Source organism: Bombus affinis, chromosome 10, assembly GCF_024516045.1.
Source record: "Bombus affinis isolate iyBomAffi1 chromosome 10, iyBomAffi1.2, whole genome shotgun sequence".
Taxonomy (NCBI): Eukaryota; Metazoa; Arthropoda; class Insecta; order Hymenoptera; family Apidae; genus Bombus; species Bombus affinis.
Genome location: NC_066353.1, coordinates 11,813,209 through 11,828,892, shown reverse-complemented (window position 1 = coordinate 11,828,892; position 15,684 = coordinate 11,813,209). Strand labels below are relative to the sequence as shown.

Below are 15,684 nucleotides of genomic sequence, written 5' to 3'. Positions count from 1 at the left end.
ATTTAATATTAATTCAATACTCCAAGTTTACAGCCAGGCCGCAAATTCATTATAAATGAACATGCACATTTTCTATCTTTTATAGAGGAGCAATAATAAAATCCAGCATGTTATCGACCAATTCCACATCAATGCTATCTTCGTATTTGATTTTAAAATCAGTTGAATACGCGGCTGAGTGTGTACGTCTAACATTTTATGAAACGCTAACAAGCGGCTGACACTACGATTAAACTAGCGTTACTTGTCTCTTACGAAACACAGTATCGATAAGTCGACTATTTCCGAAAGATTTATATTTTTCAATCTATCAAATGGAAATACTTCTTCTCGTCCATCCCGTGAAAAAAAAAAAAAAAAAAAAAATAAGAATCAAGAAAAATGGACTTTCCCGCCAGTTCTTCAAATAGAAGCAACTTCCTTTGCGTTTTGACCGTAAAATACTACGAACCGGAGGCGTGACTTTCTATTACAAGGGTTTAACAAGGATTTATTTTAAAAGTTCGATCGATCCGCCCTTGCCTTTCCATCCAGCGATTTGTCGAACGCCTTCGAAAACCGAATTACCCTAACGGCCGTAAAATAGGTCGAGCAAAACGCCGACCGGACCGATGAATCTCCACGCGAGATTAAACCGTCCCTGAACTATCCGAAAATAATATAGCGTGAAACTGCTTACCGTCGAAGCTGAAAGAAAAGACACACGAAGACACGGAGCAGCGCACACAGGCGAGCCATGGACCCGTCCTCTCTCATAAAGACGAACGATGCGTGGCAACCTCGAAAACGGGGTGGAGGCAATGGAAAAGTATGCAGGTAGTAACCAGGAGGGATGGTTCGTGAGAGAGGAAGAAGAAAGAGCGACACCATCGGTAGCCGCAGCACCCTGTCGATCGTGGCGGCTGGTTCATTCGGGGGATGAAGCGGGGTTGGCTGGTGGTTGTGCACTGTAAAAGAGGGGAAGGTGGGTCGCCTCGTATCCGTGTCACGAATGCGCGCGTCTGCACTCCACCTCGCCACCCTCCACGGCCACCGAAAGAGGTGAATGCAGTTGGCCGTCATTTTGCAACCCGTTCAGACGCCATTCAGATGCGTCCGATGCAAGTGGTCGGCGTCGCGCGACTTCCACCTCGTCACAAGATCTGATTGATACGTTGTTCCTCGATCCAAACTCGGACGACGAACGTTGGTAGACTGCTACATAATAGACTTTTACGCGTTGATTAAATCTTGACCGATATCTATCGTTCTAAAGGTTCGGAAGGGGACAAAGACCGATAAGACGAGACGAGACAAGAAATCGAGGAAAGATAGGAGAGAAAAGCCGCGAAAACACCGTTTTATCAAGGATATACGTAGTCTCACGCGGAGTACACGCGCGCGGCTGATGGTCAACTACTTGTAACAACCGCAACACGCTGAGGGGTGAATCGACGCCGACGATCCTTCGCTGGTGATCTCTGAATGGACCGTTGCGGTGGTGTTTGCCGTTTGTTCCGCTTGAAACGTGACAGACGTGGGACAATGAATTTTTCAAGGATCGCGCTCGTTGATAGGGGACACCGAATGGGGAACGCGATGTTGACCGAGAAACTAACCGACCAGTGTTTTATGTGTACTTAAAGGTGAGCGGGCGTTACCCACGGATTTTGATTCGATCCGAGGCGGTGAGTACGTTGATTTCCATTAAATCGTGCGAATTGACTAACTCCACTTTTACGCGATAGGATTTATAGACACATAAATCAATTCTTTGGAAATAAATTCATTGTTTCCTTCGATGAATATTAATTACTCGTTCGTAGCAGATAGTATAGGTAATTACGAGTTCTGAGATCAATTTTTCTAAAAATAATTCCTGTAATTGTGATTTTTCTGTGCGTTATCATTTATGGGGTTGCTCGGCGTGGCTTTTCAGCGATCCATTTATTCCTTAAAGATCGGTCGTTACAGATGAACGATAAAACGATCCAAGGAAATATAAACGAAGGTTTGATCGTAAATTTTTTCCTATTTGCATATGATCGTAATTTGCTTGAGGATAATTAGGAAATTAAAATGAAATTATTGAAATTTACATTCGCGTGCGAGGCTAAGCAACGTTTTAATTAGACGATTCAGAAGTACGGTCACGTAGATTTCCTATGAGTCATTCTACCATGAGACAACCTACCGCCGGGAAATCGATTCGGTATAGTCTAATTTACTTTAACGGCGCGGTGGCGGCTCGTATCATCTTTTGTTAAAAATGCAATCACGCGATCACCATTAACTATTAATATTTCAAGAGCAATTCTCCAGCCGAACATTCTGTCACTATTACTTCATACATTTTTCTAATCGATGTCTTATTTCTATCGAATTCCATTCAGTTACAGAATATGACGATACAAACATCGTTGTTTGCTACCGTAGAATTTATCGTTGTTCGTTTCACCTTCTTACGACCAATGAACCGATTGAAGTAAATCATTTCTTTAGCGGGCAATGAATATATTAATTACGTACTTGTGCGATGAAATTTAGAAACGAATGAAACGTGGATTTCACCGGTTTGGTTTCTCAGAGAATCTGCGTTAGATATTCATGTTAATTAATATTAAATATTCGATTATGTTTACAAATATTCGTTCTGACATTAGATATTCAATATGTGCGTGATTTTCGTACGATTGCAGGCGTGCAAGGAAGAAAAAAAGAAGGAAGTCAGAGATAACGAACGGAAGTCGCGGAGTTGCACGTCGCACGTGCTTGGCGAATAAGCATCGAGAAAATTGCCGTAGGATTATCCTCTCTTCTTTTGCTTTTTAACACGGCGTTACAGCCGCTTTTCTGGACGAAGGAAGCCCCGACTGACCAAGCAAAACGTCTCAAAAAGGAAATGTCAAGGTACTGCTTAGAGTGGTTATGTTTATTGCTCTTAGAAACTGTCCCCACGATTTTCTTTCCCACCTACGCTTTCGAAAATAAGCTCCGTAAAACTTTCGCAATTTTCGCAGATTTTCTTTCCACGCTCGTTATATCTTCACTCGCTCTGTCGTTCTTCTCTGGCTGGATAAAATTACGAATTTTCAAACAGCTTAATCGCGACCAGATTAGGTATTTCCATCTAACGAGCATTAAAGTATAAAAGTAAAGCTGTAAAATTTATAAAATTAGAAGCTAGAAATTTGCCCTTAATTGGTTGGCAACACGCGATTAATTCAATATTTTCCAGCGATAAATATAAAGATAAAAGTAAAATTATAGAAGTTGTATAACTAGAAATTTAAAATTCCCTTTGTAAAATTTTTAAATAAGGTAAAATAATTTGAAGAATGTTACATATTTTTAACGCTATAGAGGTAATCGATAGAGCGTTCGACGATTTGCAAATGCGCTTTATCAACGGTCGTCACGAGCACAGCGGCCAATGACTCACGATGAATAACCAAGGTTTTGTAGTAAATGTTAAATGACTTTTCATCGAGTTCGAGGATGGCAAGGAAGGTAAAATCCTTTGACTGACAATTTATCGTGCCCCGTCGCCCTACGGTAATTAATAGGGTGATTCCAAGTTTCTTTTTTAACAAAGGGAAACGTCAATGCATCCTGTTACGTAAATTTACAATCGTAATTTATATACACGATGTTATTCTCCGGAATATTCTTCCATGCTGTTCTTGAAAAATTAATTTCAACATTCGCGATAACATTCTTTAACTGCGCTATACTACGAACAATTCTCCGTATGAATATAATTGTAATTCACTTTTTGCTTAAGTTCTTATGTTCTATATCGAATGTTCCTCAATTATCTTGTCGAAAAATCGATTTGGAAATCAACCCCTATTTTCTTTCATTAAATTTACAAATGTGGCGTGTAAATAATCTTTTACATATATAGTCAGAATTGATCTTTTTAAAAAAATTGAAAGAATTTGCGAAATGATAAACAGTCATAAATAGTCGAGAGACATTTAGGCAACGAGGACTTTATTCCGGCGAATCTCTAAATTTTTCTCCCTCTTATGTTTGCATTTCCCTCGGCGAAGTATTGGACAAAAAAGAGAACCCTTGAGAGACGTCTCGATACTGCCCACGCGTTTCTCGTTCGAATCGACGACACGCAATTTTACGCAAGTGCGTGTCTGGCTGCGTGCGCCCTGCGAAAGCTCGCAAGCTCTCTCCGAAGGGTGAATGGAGCCTCTAATTTAGTCGGTGCCACGACCGCCCTACGATCCGTACGGTTCTACGCTCCCGTACACTCGCAAAACTTCGTCTCTGCCAATAATTTTCCCTCCCAGTGCTTCGATCTGTGTTTCATCGATTTTCTTTTCATTCATTGCGGATTTACATCAGTTTCTCTTTATACTTATGACCTCGACTCCACATCGCGATTTCTCAACCTATTGAAAATACATGTCGAGATACATATTAAATTCGACGAGTGATTCATAAGCAAACAGCGAACCTTTTTAACAATTCGCCCATTTATCTTATCGTTGAGTCAGTTGTAAGGACATTATCGAATGTTAGCGGAAAAAGTGTTTATTAAAAGGCAGATTGTTTTGTAATCGAAGTATTCAGTGCTGTCGGGTAAACGTGACCAAACAACGTGTGTCCGAAATATTGTTTTTTGAAAATTAGAAAGTACAGAATACCTGAATGTTTTTTCTTTTTTAACAATTATCGTCGTACGATCGGTCAGTCGATTAGTCGTAAAATCGTTCGTGTAATTAACGTACTCAGTGTTATCGAGTAAACGTAGTCACCCGGCACGCATTTCAGATATATTTTCTTGAAGGTGAAAAATACGGAAAACACGGATGTTTTCTGTTAAGAATTACTTTGTACGATCAATCATGCCAAAAGACGTACGAGTAATTACCGATAGCAGAATTGGCTCCGCTCGTCCATGACATCGATCTCGAATCAATTAATTTACGAATCCGTCGGATAAAGAAGGGGTAGTTTCGAAGATTCGGTTCTGTTACGGTGGTTTATCGATTTTTTCAGCCTGTACCGGTGTTACAACAATGGCAGTTGATCAGTATTGTTGAGTGACAGGGATCGGTAGGCAGCTTCAGAGAAACCGCAGTTCGTTGAACATCAGCTTCGTGGAATACAGTACCGGTAGTGTGTTATATGAGTAATTATTGCAGTATGCTGCTACTCAACATTGACTCAACTTAAAGGGAAGAACGTTAAAGACTTGAACGTTGAAACACTCGTTAGAAAGAAAAATACATATCGACGAGTAGAGATTGAAAGAAAGAAGACAAATATTTCAGAGGATACAATTTTAGATGTCGAAATTATAAATTACGATAGTAGAATTTTGTTTGTGGAAATTTGGAAGATAGAAGAATAAATAGAAGCAGAAGAACCAATTCGACAGAACGAATATTGGATGTCGGCCGTATGGCAGGGATGAATGGGCGACATCCGGTTTTCTGATTCACTGAGATATTCTTGAGAAACGCGTAAGACACGCGCGTAGACGTTCGCTCGATTCAATGCTGTCTTAACCGATGAACAATTGATAAAATCGAGCCAATATTAACAGACTATTGCTTTTTAATTTGGAGCAAGATCGACGCCGTTTTGCATCATGTGTCTGTCACGAGATAAAGGAAGATTGCTTCATCGCTTGTTTTACGTCAATCGATCGAAATTGCTTGTGTGAAGAAAGAATCGTAGAAAAATCACGGTCGTTTAACGATTTCAAACGAATGGAAAAGTATAATATGGAGGCAAACATGAGGCAGTGTTTCGACAGAGTTTTTATACACGGTAATACGTTACAAGATGATCGAATTTTTCATCTCTTTCTTTTTTTTTTTATTCTTTCGTTTCTTCGTGACAAACTTTAATTTCATAGAGTATATGTGTGTGGAATGATTCATCCCCAAGATGCGTCAGCGCATCAGAAAAATATTTCTTTTAATGTTAACCACCGTGACGGGTATCCATGACCCATAAACGGCTCTTAGGGAGATACGCGTGTTCTTCTTGCTTTGATTTATTCATAAACTGAATTCCCTTAACGATAGAAGTAATATAAATAGTATAATCCCCTTTGTTCATCGCGACGAACTCTCTGTAGATATATGTATACTGGCGCTCAAAAGTAATCAGACACTTGTTTATCTTTGTAATTGTGTAACCGAATTACGAAATTAAAAGTGAAAAGGTCTGCAATAATTTTCTTCTTGCCGAGTTATACGTAATAGTATATTACAACGAAATAAAGTTCATTTTTAGAAACCAATATGCAACGATAAAGTCGTAATATTCGTAGAACAATCTTGTTTGGTTGAAAAACTGTTTGTCTTCGAGTTGTTTAATTTCTGAGCTGTCGGTCAAAGTATCTGGAAATTTATGAATAGCGACAAATATTTGAATCTCAACTTCGAAGCGATTTAAAGCTTTTTGACAGTGTGCAAGTTTGAGTCATTTCCAGAGTGATTTAAAATTCTCAAAAGTATCGATAAATCTTCAATCTTTAAAGTTCCAATAAATCCTGAATATGCAAAGTTCCGACAAATCTTGAAACATCATGGGAATCGTAAAAATCCTGGAAACTTATATAAGATATCGAAAGAAGTCAAATATTTTCGACATAATAGATCAAAATCTTATATATTACATAAGAGATCGTAGAAACTTCAAAAGCTTAAAACTTGTATGTACTGTATTTCGGAATGTGCCGTTACTTATGAATCACAGTGTACTCGCATAATCGTCAAAAGAGGTCTCCTTATTAACGCGAAGAAAAAGAACGGTATTACCGGAAGAGAATACGACACCGACCGCGTGAGAGCGCGACGTCGAAATCGAACGAATCGAAACATCGTGTAGTCGTGCAATGGCGAGACGCAACACAGAAACGCTTCTCGCTCCGGTCTCAATGGGCAAACGTAAAACTTGATTCCGAATGCACTTTACTATCATTAGTTGCACGTGCTTCGCTTTCATTCACCTTGAGTCCCTCCCGCCAAATTCCTGGCGTTGGTAGTAAATCGAGCACGCGATTGGCTGTCATTTGCGTGTATCTTGCCGCTGATTGGCCGGTATATACTCCCGTACATAACCGAGTGCAAGGCCGAAGTAAACCGAAGCCCAGGTCAGGGTACACGAACGATGTCTTCGACAGTTCGAACGAGAAGCTTGCGCAGACGAGACAGACTGGTTTCTGTTAACGATATCAACATGGCTGTTTACATGTCCACGCAGCCGCTACTTTCAAATCGCGGCTCGTACGTTATTCTTAATCGTACAGTCTTCGTATTCTTCGTGTGTTTGTTTCTGACGAGAGGTACCGATTGAATTTTTTTTTATATTTTTAAATATTTTTTTTTTTTTTCATTTGTGTGAACATCATATACATACATTGATACGTATACGTTAGTTCTCTCTATACACACGGTCGAGAAAACAGGATGTAGTTTATTCGTGTTCTTCGCTTTCGTATTTGTGTGTAAATGGGAAGTGGATGTATACACACGGTGTACAGTTGTGTCAGTGACTGAAACGACGTCTATTCATCCACTTGTCACATGCAGTTCTCTCATTGGTGTATACTCCATCTGCTCGCGTTTGTTACCCTTCCCCACTTCAGAGTTTCCTTGGTGTTTCGTTCATAAAATTGACGCGATGTTTACTTCCTGCGTAACCGCACGGAAGTCGGAAGAAATCGCTTCCGAGGATATCTTTATGAGACTCAAAGGAATTCAAATTATCGTCGAGTGGAACATATCGTTGTTAAATGATAGATCGTACGAAATCATGGAGAGGTGTTTGATATTGCGTTAATAAAAGAGAGAACGTAAAACGTGTTGCTCTTTTTTTGTTGAGGTTCTGACATAACGCGTGTGCTCCCCCACGTGTCAGGTCGCGCAAATACTTTATATTTATATTCTGTATATCTTAATGATATTGGTTGTTATTCTCGAGATAAACGAATGTCAATTACTGTGAGTGTGTTAAGAGTGTCGTTATATTATGACATTAAAGGATATTTCATATCTAATAACATTCTTTGTACAGATAGTGATAGAGATATAGATAAGATTTTTTGTAGAAATTAATTGAATTATTTTTAATATATCGATATTAATCATTGACCTTAACCATCTTCGTAGTATGATACAACATAAAATAGCAATATAATATATTATGATACTGGATTTTTGAAAACAATCTGAATCCAATGAATTAAAACTTTTGTTGCAGGAAGTACGAGTACTCCTCTGACTAAACATTATGTAAATGATGCAAATTATTACGACATATCTAGCAACGATGACAGATCAGATCCCTTGGAGAAATTTTACTTAATTACTGGACAAAGGTGGCACGCAGATACTGTGCTGCCTATTCCTTTATTACCATCTACAGAGGGAATGTCTGCTAGATCTCATCATAGGTACATAATCAAAAACTTTCTGCCTATTATTAACTATATATTAATAAATATTATTAACTCACATAGCAATAAATTTGATATCAATTTAAGATATCAATTTTTGGTATATAGGATCCCACAGTCCATAACGGGACTGGATGATGCTGGAATGGATTTGCAAGCAGCTCAACTTAGTACCCGTACAGGTCAGGAGGTACGCTCCACTGCAAATTTATCATGGCCAGACTGGCAATTGCCTCTGTTCGTAGTACTTTGCGCCATCGGTGGCGCTATTCTCTTTACATTCCTGGTAAGATTTCAATTCTACACCATCCATTGCATATGGATAGGCAAGATATTTATGTCTAATTTCATTTCTTTTTCAGGTTTTGTTATGGCTGCGGAAACAAATGTCGCGTGAAAAAGATACAGAGGATGGTGACAGGAGAGGTTTGGTAGAGGAAGGTGCTGTAGGTCATCCAGAAAAGCCTATCAAGCCTGGAAAAGGATCGATTGAATGGGTTCATCAACCTGCAGCAAAACCATCCATTCAATCTGTTCAGACTGTCCAATCAGTCACACAAGCTACTGGTTTACCAGAGGCATGTTCCATTATTTAGAATAATGTAGATAGTCGTCAAGTAACAACTACAATATTGACGAATTCCTCTATCCTTAGGTAATGTCGGTGGCGATACCAGAACGCAGACCAGAACCAATATGTATAAAAGCTAAAGGATTATTGGAACGACGTGGATCAAGTGCAAGTTTGACTATAGAATTGGCACCTCCTCCGGAAAGTCCACCACACATTGTCACGCCTACCCGCGAATGTACCGCGGAGGAATTTTTATTAAGTGCCGGAAATGTTCTATCAAGAGCCCAACTTAAAAAAGCAATCAGTGATCCAGCATCGTTGCACAAAGAGTTTTGGGAGGTTCCTCTCAACTTGCCTGAGAAATTAGATATTTGTGGATCCGGGGTGAAGAATAGATATTGTTCCGTATTACCAAACCCACAGTCGAGGGTGGTTTTACCGGGTTCTGCTGATGATCCTCTTTCTAGTTATATTAATGCCAATTATATTCGGGTACGTACGTTCAGGACAAAATGGAATACACAAAAATTGAAGTTATTTAAATATACAAAATTTCAATTTAAGTTTATTGATTTCAATTTAACAGGGTTATGATGGAGAAGATGTTCGCTATATTGCAACGCAGGGACCATTACCTCACACTGTGGGTGATTTCTGGAGAATGGTCTGGGCAGAAAAAGTACCCGCGATAGTTATGATGACGAAGCTATACGAGGCCGCGAAAACAAAATGCGAAGCATATTTTCCGCTGGACAAAAATAATCGCATGCAAAGTGGACCGTTTACCATCATCGTTAACTCTATCGATACGAGAGAAGGTTACATAATCAGAGATTTAGAACTTCGATACGAAGGAGACAGAAGACACGTGCAGCATTATTGGTAATTAGATTAAATCTGCTATGTTTTGGTTATTTCGAGTGGTGCTATTAAAGCTCTTAATGTAATACTAACAAACAATTATAGGTATGATTCATGGCCGGACCATGCCGTACCTCAAGCTGCGGATACTCTTGTTAGTTTAGCTGCAGAAATAAATTCTTTACCAGGTCCGGTTATTGTTCATTGCAGTGCAGGAATTGGACGAACTGGTTGTTTCATAGCTTTAGCCACAGGAATGATACAGCTATTAAGAGATGGAAATGTTGACGTGTTGGGTATTTTATGTCAAATGAGGTACAAGATATTTTCTTATAATTAAACTGAAATCCGGTAATTTAATTGCGAGTTAAATTATATGTTGCTAGATTTGAATATTTAAAAATTACATCTTTTTTTTTAGATATGACAGGGGCGGTATGGTTCAGACGGCAGAACAGTACGAATTCGTTCATCGTGCACTTTGTCTGTACGAACAGACGCTTGATGGTGGTAAAGCGTCGAGTTCAGGAGATTGAAACCATAAACAAAGCAATTGTGGGAATTGATAACAGTTCACTAGAAGAAAAAATTCGTTTGAGAATTACTATGAAAAGATTTACGAAACGACTATGAGATATTGTCTGCAACATATTACTTCGTCCAGGTGTGAATATCTATACCATGGAGGAAATTCTATGGAAAGAATCTCAACTTTAGACCAGCGGATGTCTTATCTGTCTTTCAGCTATTCAAGATGAGTTTTGTCTCACTAAATAAGCTGCCATTTCTATACTGCCATGACGAATTGTTGACAATTAATATCAGTCACAAAGCTCAAGACAAAGATAAACGGTTTATTGATTCATGTTCTAAAGAGTACGATATTCTTAAACGGAATTAAAACTGTTTGACTAATGAAAAAAAAAAAAAAAAATATTTCAATTTGACTCACGAGATATCAGGGTTTATCTGTGTATCGATTCAGATTTTTATGCATTCTCTATGTGTTACAAATTAGATTTGTCAGTTATAAATACTTGCATCTATAATATTCTCAGAATCCTATACTTTCTACAAGCAGTTCTTTGTTAGCTTCCAATGCAGCAAACTGTTACAAAATTGATGTTGCTGTCTAACACTACAGTTAAAGAAATGAATGCTAAAAGCTGTTAATGATTATTTCAAAATGAAACCATATATACAGAAAAGCAAATTATTATAAAATTGGGACCCACGTCGATTAAAATATTTTTATCCTATTTGTAGTTCCTAGTTAATTTAACGGTAAAACTTACACGCTGATTTCCATGACTTTTAATTAATTTATCAATAAAGACTGAATGCAGGTAGTACAATATGTTTATTATATAAGTTATAAATCTAACTAGAGATAATATGTTTCTCTGATCCAAAACAAAATCCATGATGTTATAAGATCATAAGAAACGTAGTTTTACTTGAAAAAAGAAAGGAGAAAAAGAGATAGCAAATTGTAGGATGGATTTGTTGATCTGAACCTCGAAAAGCAAACTATGGATTCCTCATATAGTAAAGCAAGGTTATAGTTGTTGTATAACATTCTCTCTAAGTATTATGTACAAAACTATAATTATTTATTCTGTTTACTGCTTGAATAAATTAATATTTAATGAAATTCCAATACAATGTTATGAATTAGCGACTAAAGAAGCCATTGCTTTTTTTTCTTGATAATAATCGGTTTGCTTGGTTGAATATTGTATTAGTCTATAGGTGACAATAAGTGTGGTTACGAGCTTCTAGGCAAAATTTGAAAAGAACTTATTAACAAGAATGGCAATAGTTTGAACAGAAATGTCTCTCTGCATAGAAATATTGCATATAACTCGATTTCGATGTTGTATCAAAGTTATTAATATTCATTACTATCGCATACCGTTACGAGATATATTGCAGACTCTGTAAGATCTATGATTATCGATCGTTGTAATGGAATCTTTGATTCGTTCTTTTTTATAATTAATTCTCACCGTAATTCCACTAAGTTGTGCGTTTCGATTTCAGACTGCTACAATTGTATGCAAAATTGACAATTGTCTGTATGGATATGCCGTAGCGAGTTCAAATGTTGTTTTAAGATATACAGTCTGTTGATCGAATGTGTTATAACATCAACTATTCGAATTGTCGATATAATGCCTCAGAATTTTTCTGTTTTGTAAGTGAACAAGTGTGAACGTGTATTTTTGAGCGAAAGATTGTGATATGTATACATATATACTAATATATATACATATATATATACTTGTACATATGTTGTACAGAGAGCAAAATATATTTAAGAGACTATGTATTTGTGTAAGCAAATTGAGAGTAAATTATTTATGAGTATACATATAAAGCCTTGGGCAAACTTTAATGTAAACGTATTAATAACGTAACGATAACAATAACAATAATTTAGAAACCCTTTGGTGTTCAACTGTACTTATGTGACGTAATAAATGTTTATAGTACCCATGCAATGTTTACGTGTAATTTTTTGGCAAGGTGGAGTACTATCGCGGCCACGTATGTTAAATTTTGTTTGCGAAGAATTATTATTTGTAATTATCATGATTTTATAATAGAATTTCAGTAAGTTATTTTCTATGTTTATTCAAATTTCTATACTTTACCAACAAATTATTTGTATATTTATTTCCAAAAATAAAGTCCGTTAAATTCAATTCGTGGATTCAACTCGTACTCCGCCATTTTGATTAATACATTAAAATATAAATTTCCGTAGAAAATGTTATCAAACGTTTGCATTATATGTACCATGAAATTAATTCAATCTGTAGTGTATATATTATAAAAAAATGATACCAACGTTCCTTACATATCATCTGTTTAATATTCTCTAGATTATAAGAAATGTAATGTATGTATATATTATATATACAACATATGTGTTACGATCGTTCTATATAACTGTTACTTTGAGAAATGACATCGAACATTATTTATTAAGAATAAAATTCTATTTTTATAGCCAATCAGAAATTATTCTGTATTCTAGAAATCCCATTATACGTACTCACATATACTATCATTAACAAGTGAAAAAAATAAATAATCACGAGAACTACATTGCATTTTTTTCGAGTATACAAATGAAAAATATATTAATAACTTACATATCTCCAAACACGTACAATTGATGACAATCCTTTCAATCTGCAGGAAATGTACTCGCACTTTTTAAAACAACCACTCCGACGTCAAATCCACTGATTTCGTTTTACCGCGCGAAACGCCGACAAGTTTGGTGCCGCCATCTTGAGTCGTATAAATTGCTTCATCGATATTCAGCTTCATTTACGCCTGTTTACACCTTAAAATTACCATATAAATTGTTACAGCGTTTCAACGAATACATCACGCAATGATATCTTAAGTAACATCGACCACTCCACAACGAAAACTCGAATCAACAACCATTAACTACAAAATCAAAGGACATTTTCACGAGCGAGCGACGATGCGCGGTTCTTTCAAACCTTGCAGTTCGAAGACTGACGCGTATCACGTGACCAGCTCGTTCTCGGCGCGACATGCACGGGGCGCGTTTGCATGTATTACGTATTGTGTGCGTGTGGTATCGGCCACGGAACTGAAGTTTAGTCCGCGCCTCGGGATTCGACACGGCTCCTGGGTGTACGAGTCAGCAGTAGAATAACGCAGAGAGAAATCGTTTCGTTGAATTCAAAAGAATCAAAAGAAAAAAAGAAAAGGAAGAACAAAAAGACGATATACAAAAGTTGGTTCAAGTAGTGACTTCTTTCGGATACTGTATTGGAGTAATCTTTTTTTCCTTTGCGATGCTTTCATTGTCGTTCACCGTGTCGATTCTCGACGTCGATCGCTCGTAGATCGTGTCGCTGCGTTCGAAGGTGCGAGGAAACACGGAGTGACCACACGGAAGGAGTGAACTTATCTTATTTGGTGAAATTTCGAGGGAAACATACGATTAAAAAGAGACAGACAGTGCAACCGCGAGACTGAGAATAACAGATAGAAAGGCGACAGAGAAGGAGGCAGTAAGAGAAAGAGAGATAGAGAGAAAAACGGAAGAGAGTTACATTAAACGTTGCGTACTATGTGGGACGTCGCGTCGAGTGACATTCTAGCCTGGAGACAAAATGGGGCCCGTTGATCGGGCCCGGAAGATCTCAGGGGTCCGATTATCAACGGAGGTATGGATGTCATCGGGGACGGGGACGAGCAAACCCTCCAGGCGATTCTCGGTGAGTACCATCAGAGTTTCGTTTTGTTACCGCTTGTGTTTCGAGTGTATGATATATGTATAAATTGCAAGCGTTCGCCAGTCAGCTCGGTGGAACGGTTCGCGACGATTGACAAGCATGACAGCCACGGGAATGTCGCGGATCCCTAGCGTTCGCCATATACCTTGCATTTACCGTGTGCGCCATACAAATGCGTTCTTCGGTTGCTTCGAGTTCCCCGTGCATTGACCTTAAACGCACCGGACACGGTTCATCGTGCGTTTTCGTCTTCCAGCCTCCTTGCTCTCAAACAGATGACCAGATAAACAGCGTTATCCTGCTCCAGTTTGACCTTACCCGGTCTACGTTTTTTCTCTTTCTTTTCCGCTCGAATATTCTAGAGTCTAATAAACCTGTTCCTTAGTGATGCAGAGTATGAAAATGATCAGAGAAGTTTCTCCTTTTTGCGAATTATTATTTGTTGGATTTTATGTAGATACTTTTGATCGAAGTATGGCCGATCAACGAATCAAGTAGTAAATATGGAGGAGTTTGTTTTTAACGGAGATGCTTCAAACAGTTGCAGGACTAACCTCTCGTGACATTTAGGTAAACGAATATAGCGGAACATTATAGTATCCTTATTTTTTTTATTAAGTTATATAAAAATATAAGTATATTTTACTAACTTATCATAATTATTATAGCTATTATGTACTAAAACTATCCAAACCAGAAATATCTTATATATGTAATGTAACTGAATGTAAGAACACAGATATTTCTAAAGATAGCGTCGATATAGATCCAATTTAGATGTACGCTAACGTGGTAGGTGTGTCGGTACACTGGAGTTGTTGAATAATTCAAATATTGTTGTCGCGTAGTATCATTCATAGATTCTTTCTGAATCGCTTGAATCCGAAGAATTCTGTTTGCAAAATGCTTAGCTCGCTCTGATTGATCTTCAAAGGAGAGTCGTGTGCCTACGTGGATACATTTACCCTACTTTTGCCTTGACTGTGCACCTCCCCTCCATGCTCGCGGAAAAACCGCCTTCACATACCTGTTACACGTTTAGTTCAATGCATCGTGCTGCATCATTTCTTGCCATTATTCCACTGTAACTATGCAACAACCGCTATTATACTCTTCCCCTCGGAACCAAAACTCGTATGAGTCATCGTATCTCTTAATTTCGTAAGAAGTCACGTTAAGTCATCCGTATCAAGCATCGGTCGAAATTAATTCATTAATGATCAATGATGCGTTAATGCAACATTTCATTCGTAATTTCCGTTTCTAGCCGATCTATATAATTTAATTTAGTTTTCTGACATTGTGGTTACGAAATTACTATTTCTTCTTATAATAATCGTCACTAAGTTGTGCGTGTTTAACCAGAGTTCGAGTTTTTATGACGATAAGAAGAGTTGAGAAAATGAAACTAATTATATACTTGCACACCCTTTATAAATGCATAAAAATCTCTTCTACGTTGTAAGTTGTATCTTTTAAAATTATGTTCTTTTCTGTAAGATATCCATCTTTCACAATAATAAAATGGCTTAATCAGAATAAAAAAT

At 37.6% G+C, this 15,684-nt stretch overlaps 2 protein-coding genes across 12 annotated transcripts in view; both read left to right on the top strand.

The window, feature by feature from the left end:
• The first annotated feature begins 1,053 nt into the window (after window positions 1-1,053).
• Window positions 1,054-12,352, top strand: LOC126921307 (tyrosine-protein phosphatase non-receptor type 7-like). Of its 7 annotated transcripts, XM_050732788.1 has the most exons (10): window positions 1,054-1,185; window positions 1,256-1,667; window positions 2,679-2,889; window positions 8,218-8,410; window positions 8,501-8,699; window positions 8,776-8,991; window positions 9,069-9,479; window positions 9,574-9,869; window positions 9,954-10,163; window positions 10,270-12,352. In XM_050732788.1, exons 4-10 carry the CDS (start codon window positions 8,388-8,390, stop codon window positions 10,382-10,384), a joined length of 1,470 nt encoding a protein of 489 aa, XP_050588745.1. In that variant the 5' UTR covers window positions 1,054-1,185; window positions 1,256-1,667; window positions 2,679-2,889; window positions 8,218-8,387; the 3' UTR covers window positions 10,385-12,352. The 7 variants fall into 7 exon arrangements, with proteins under 7 accessions (XP_050588745.1, XP_050588747.1, XP_050588746.1 ...); XM_050732790.1 differs by having other exon boundaries at window positions 1,088-1,625; XM_050732789.1 differs by having other exon boundaries at window positions 1,088-1,671.
• A 1,093-nt stretch (window positions 12,353-13,445) lies between these two features.
• The window catches only part of LOC126921299 (myelin regulatory factor-like protein), a 67,588-nt gene continuing 65,349 nt past the window's right edge, over window positions 13,446-15,684 (top strand). For 3 of the 5 annotated variants that reach the window (XR_007712275.1, XM_050732768.1, XM_050732766.1), the window contains exon 1: window positions 13,447-14,119. Coding sequence is in view for 4 of the 5 variants with exons in the window: in XM_050732768.1 (XP_050588725.1) it covers window positions 14,071-14,119 (49 nt within the window). In the remaining variant the exon portion in view is untranslated. Of the gene's footprint in view, window positions 14,120-15,684 lie in introns of all 5 variants that reach the window. The other 2 variants (XM_050732769.1, XM_050732767.1) reach the window with 1 other exon arrangement.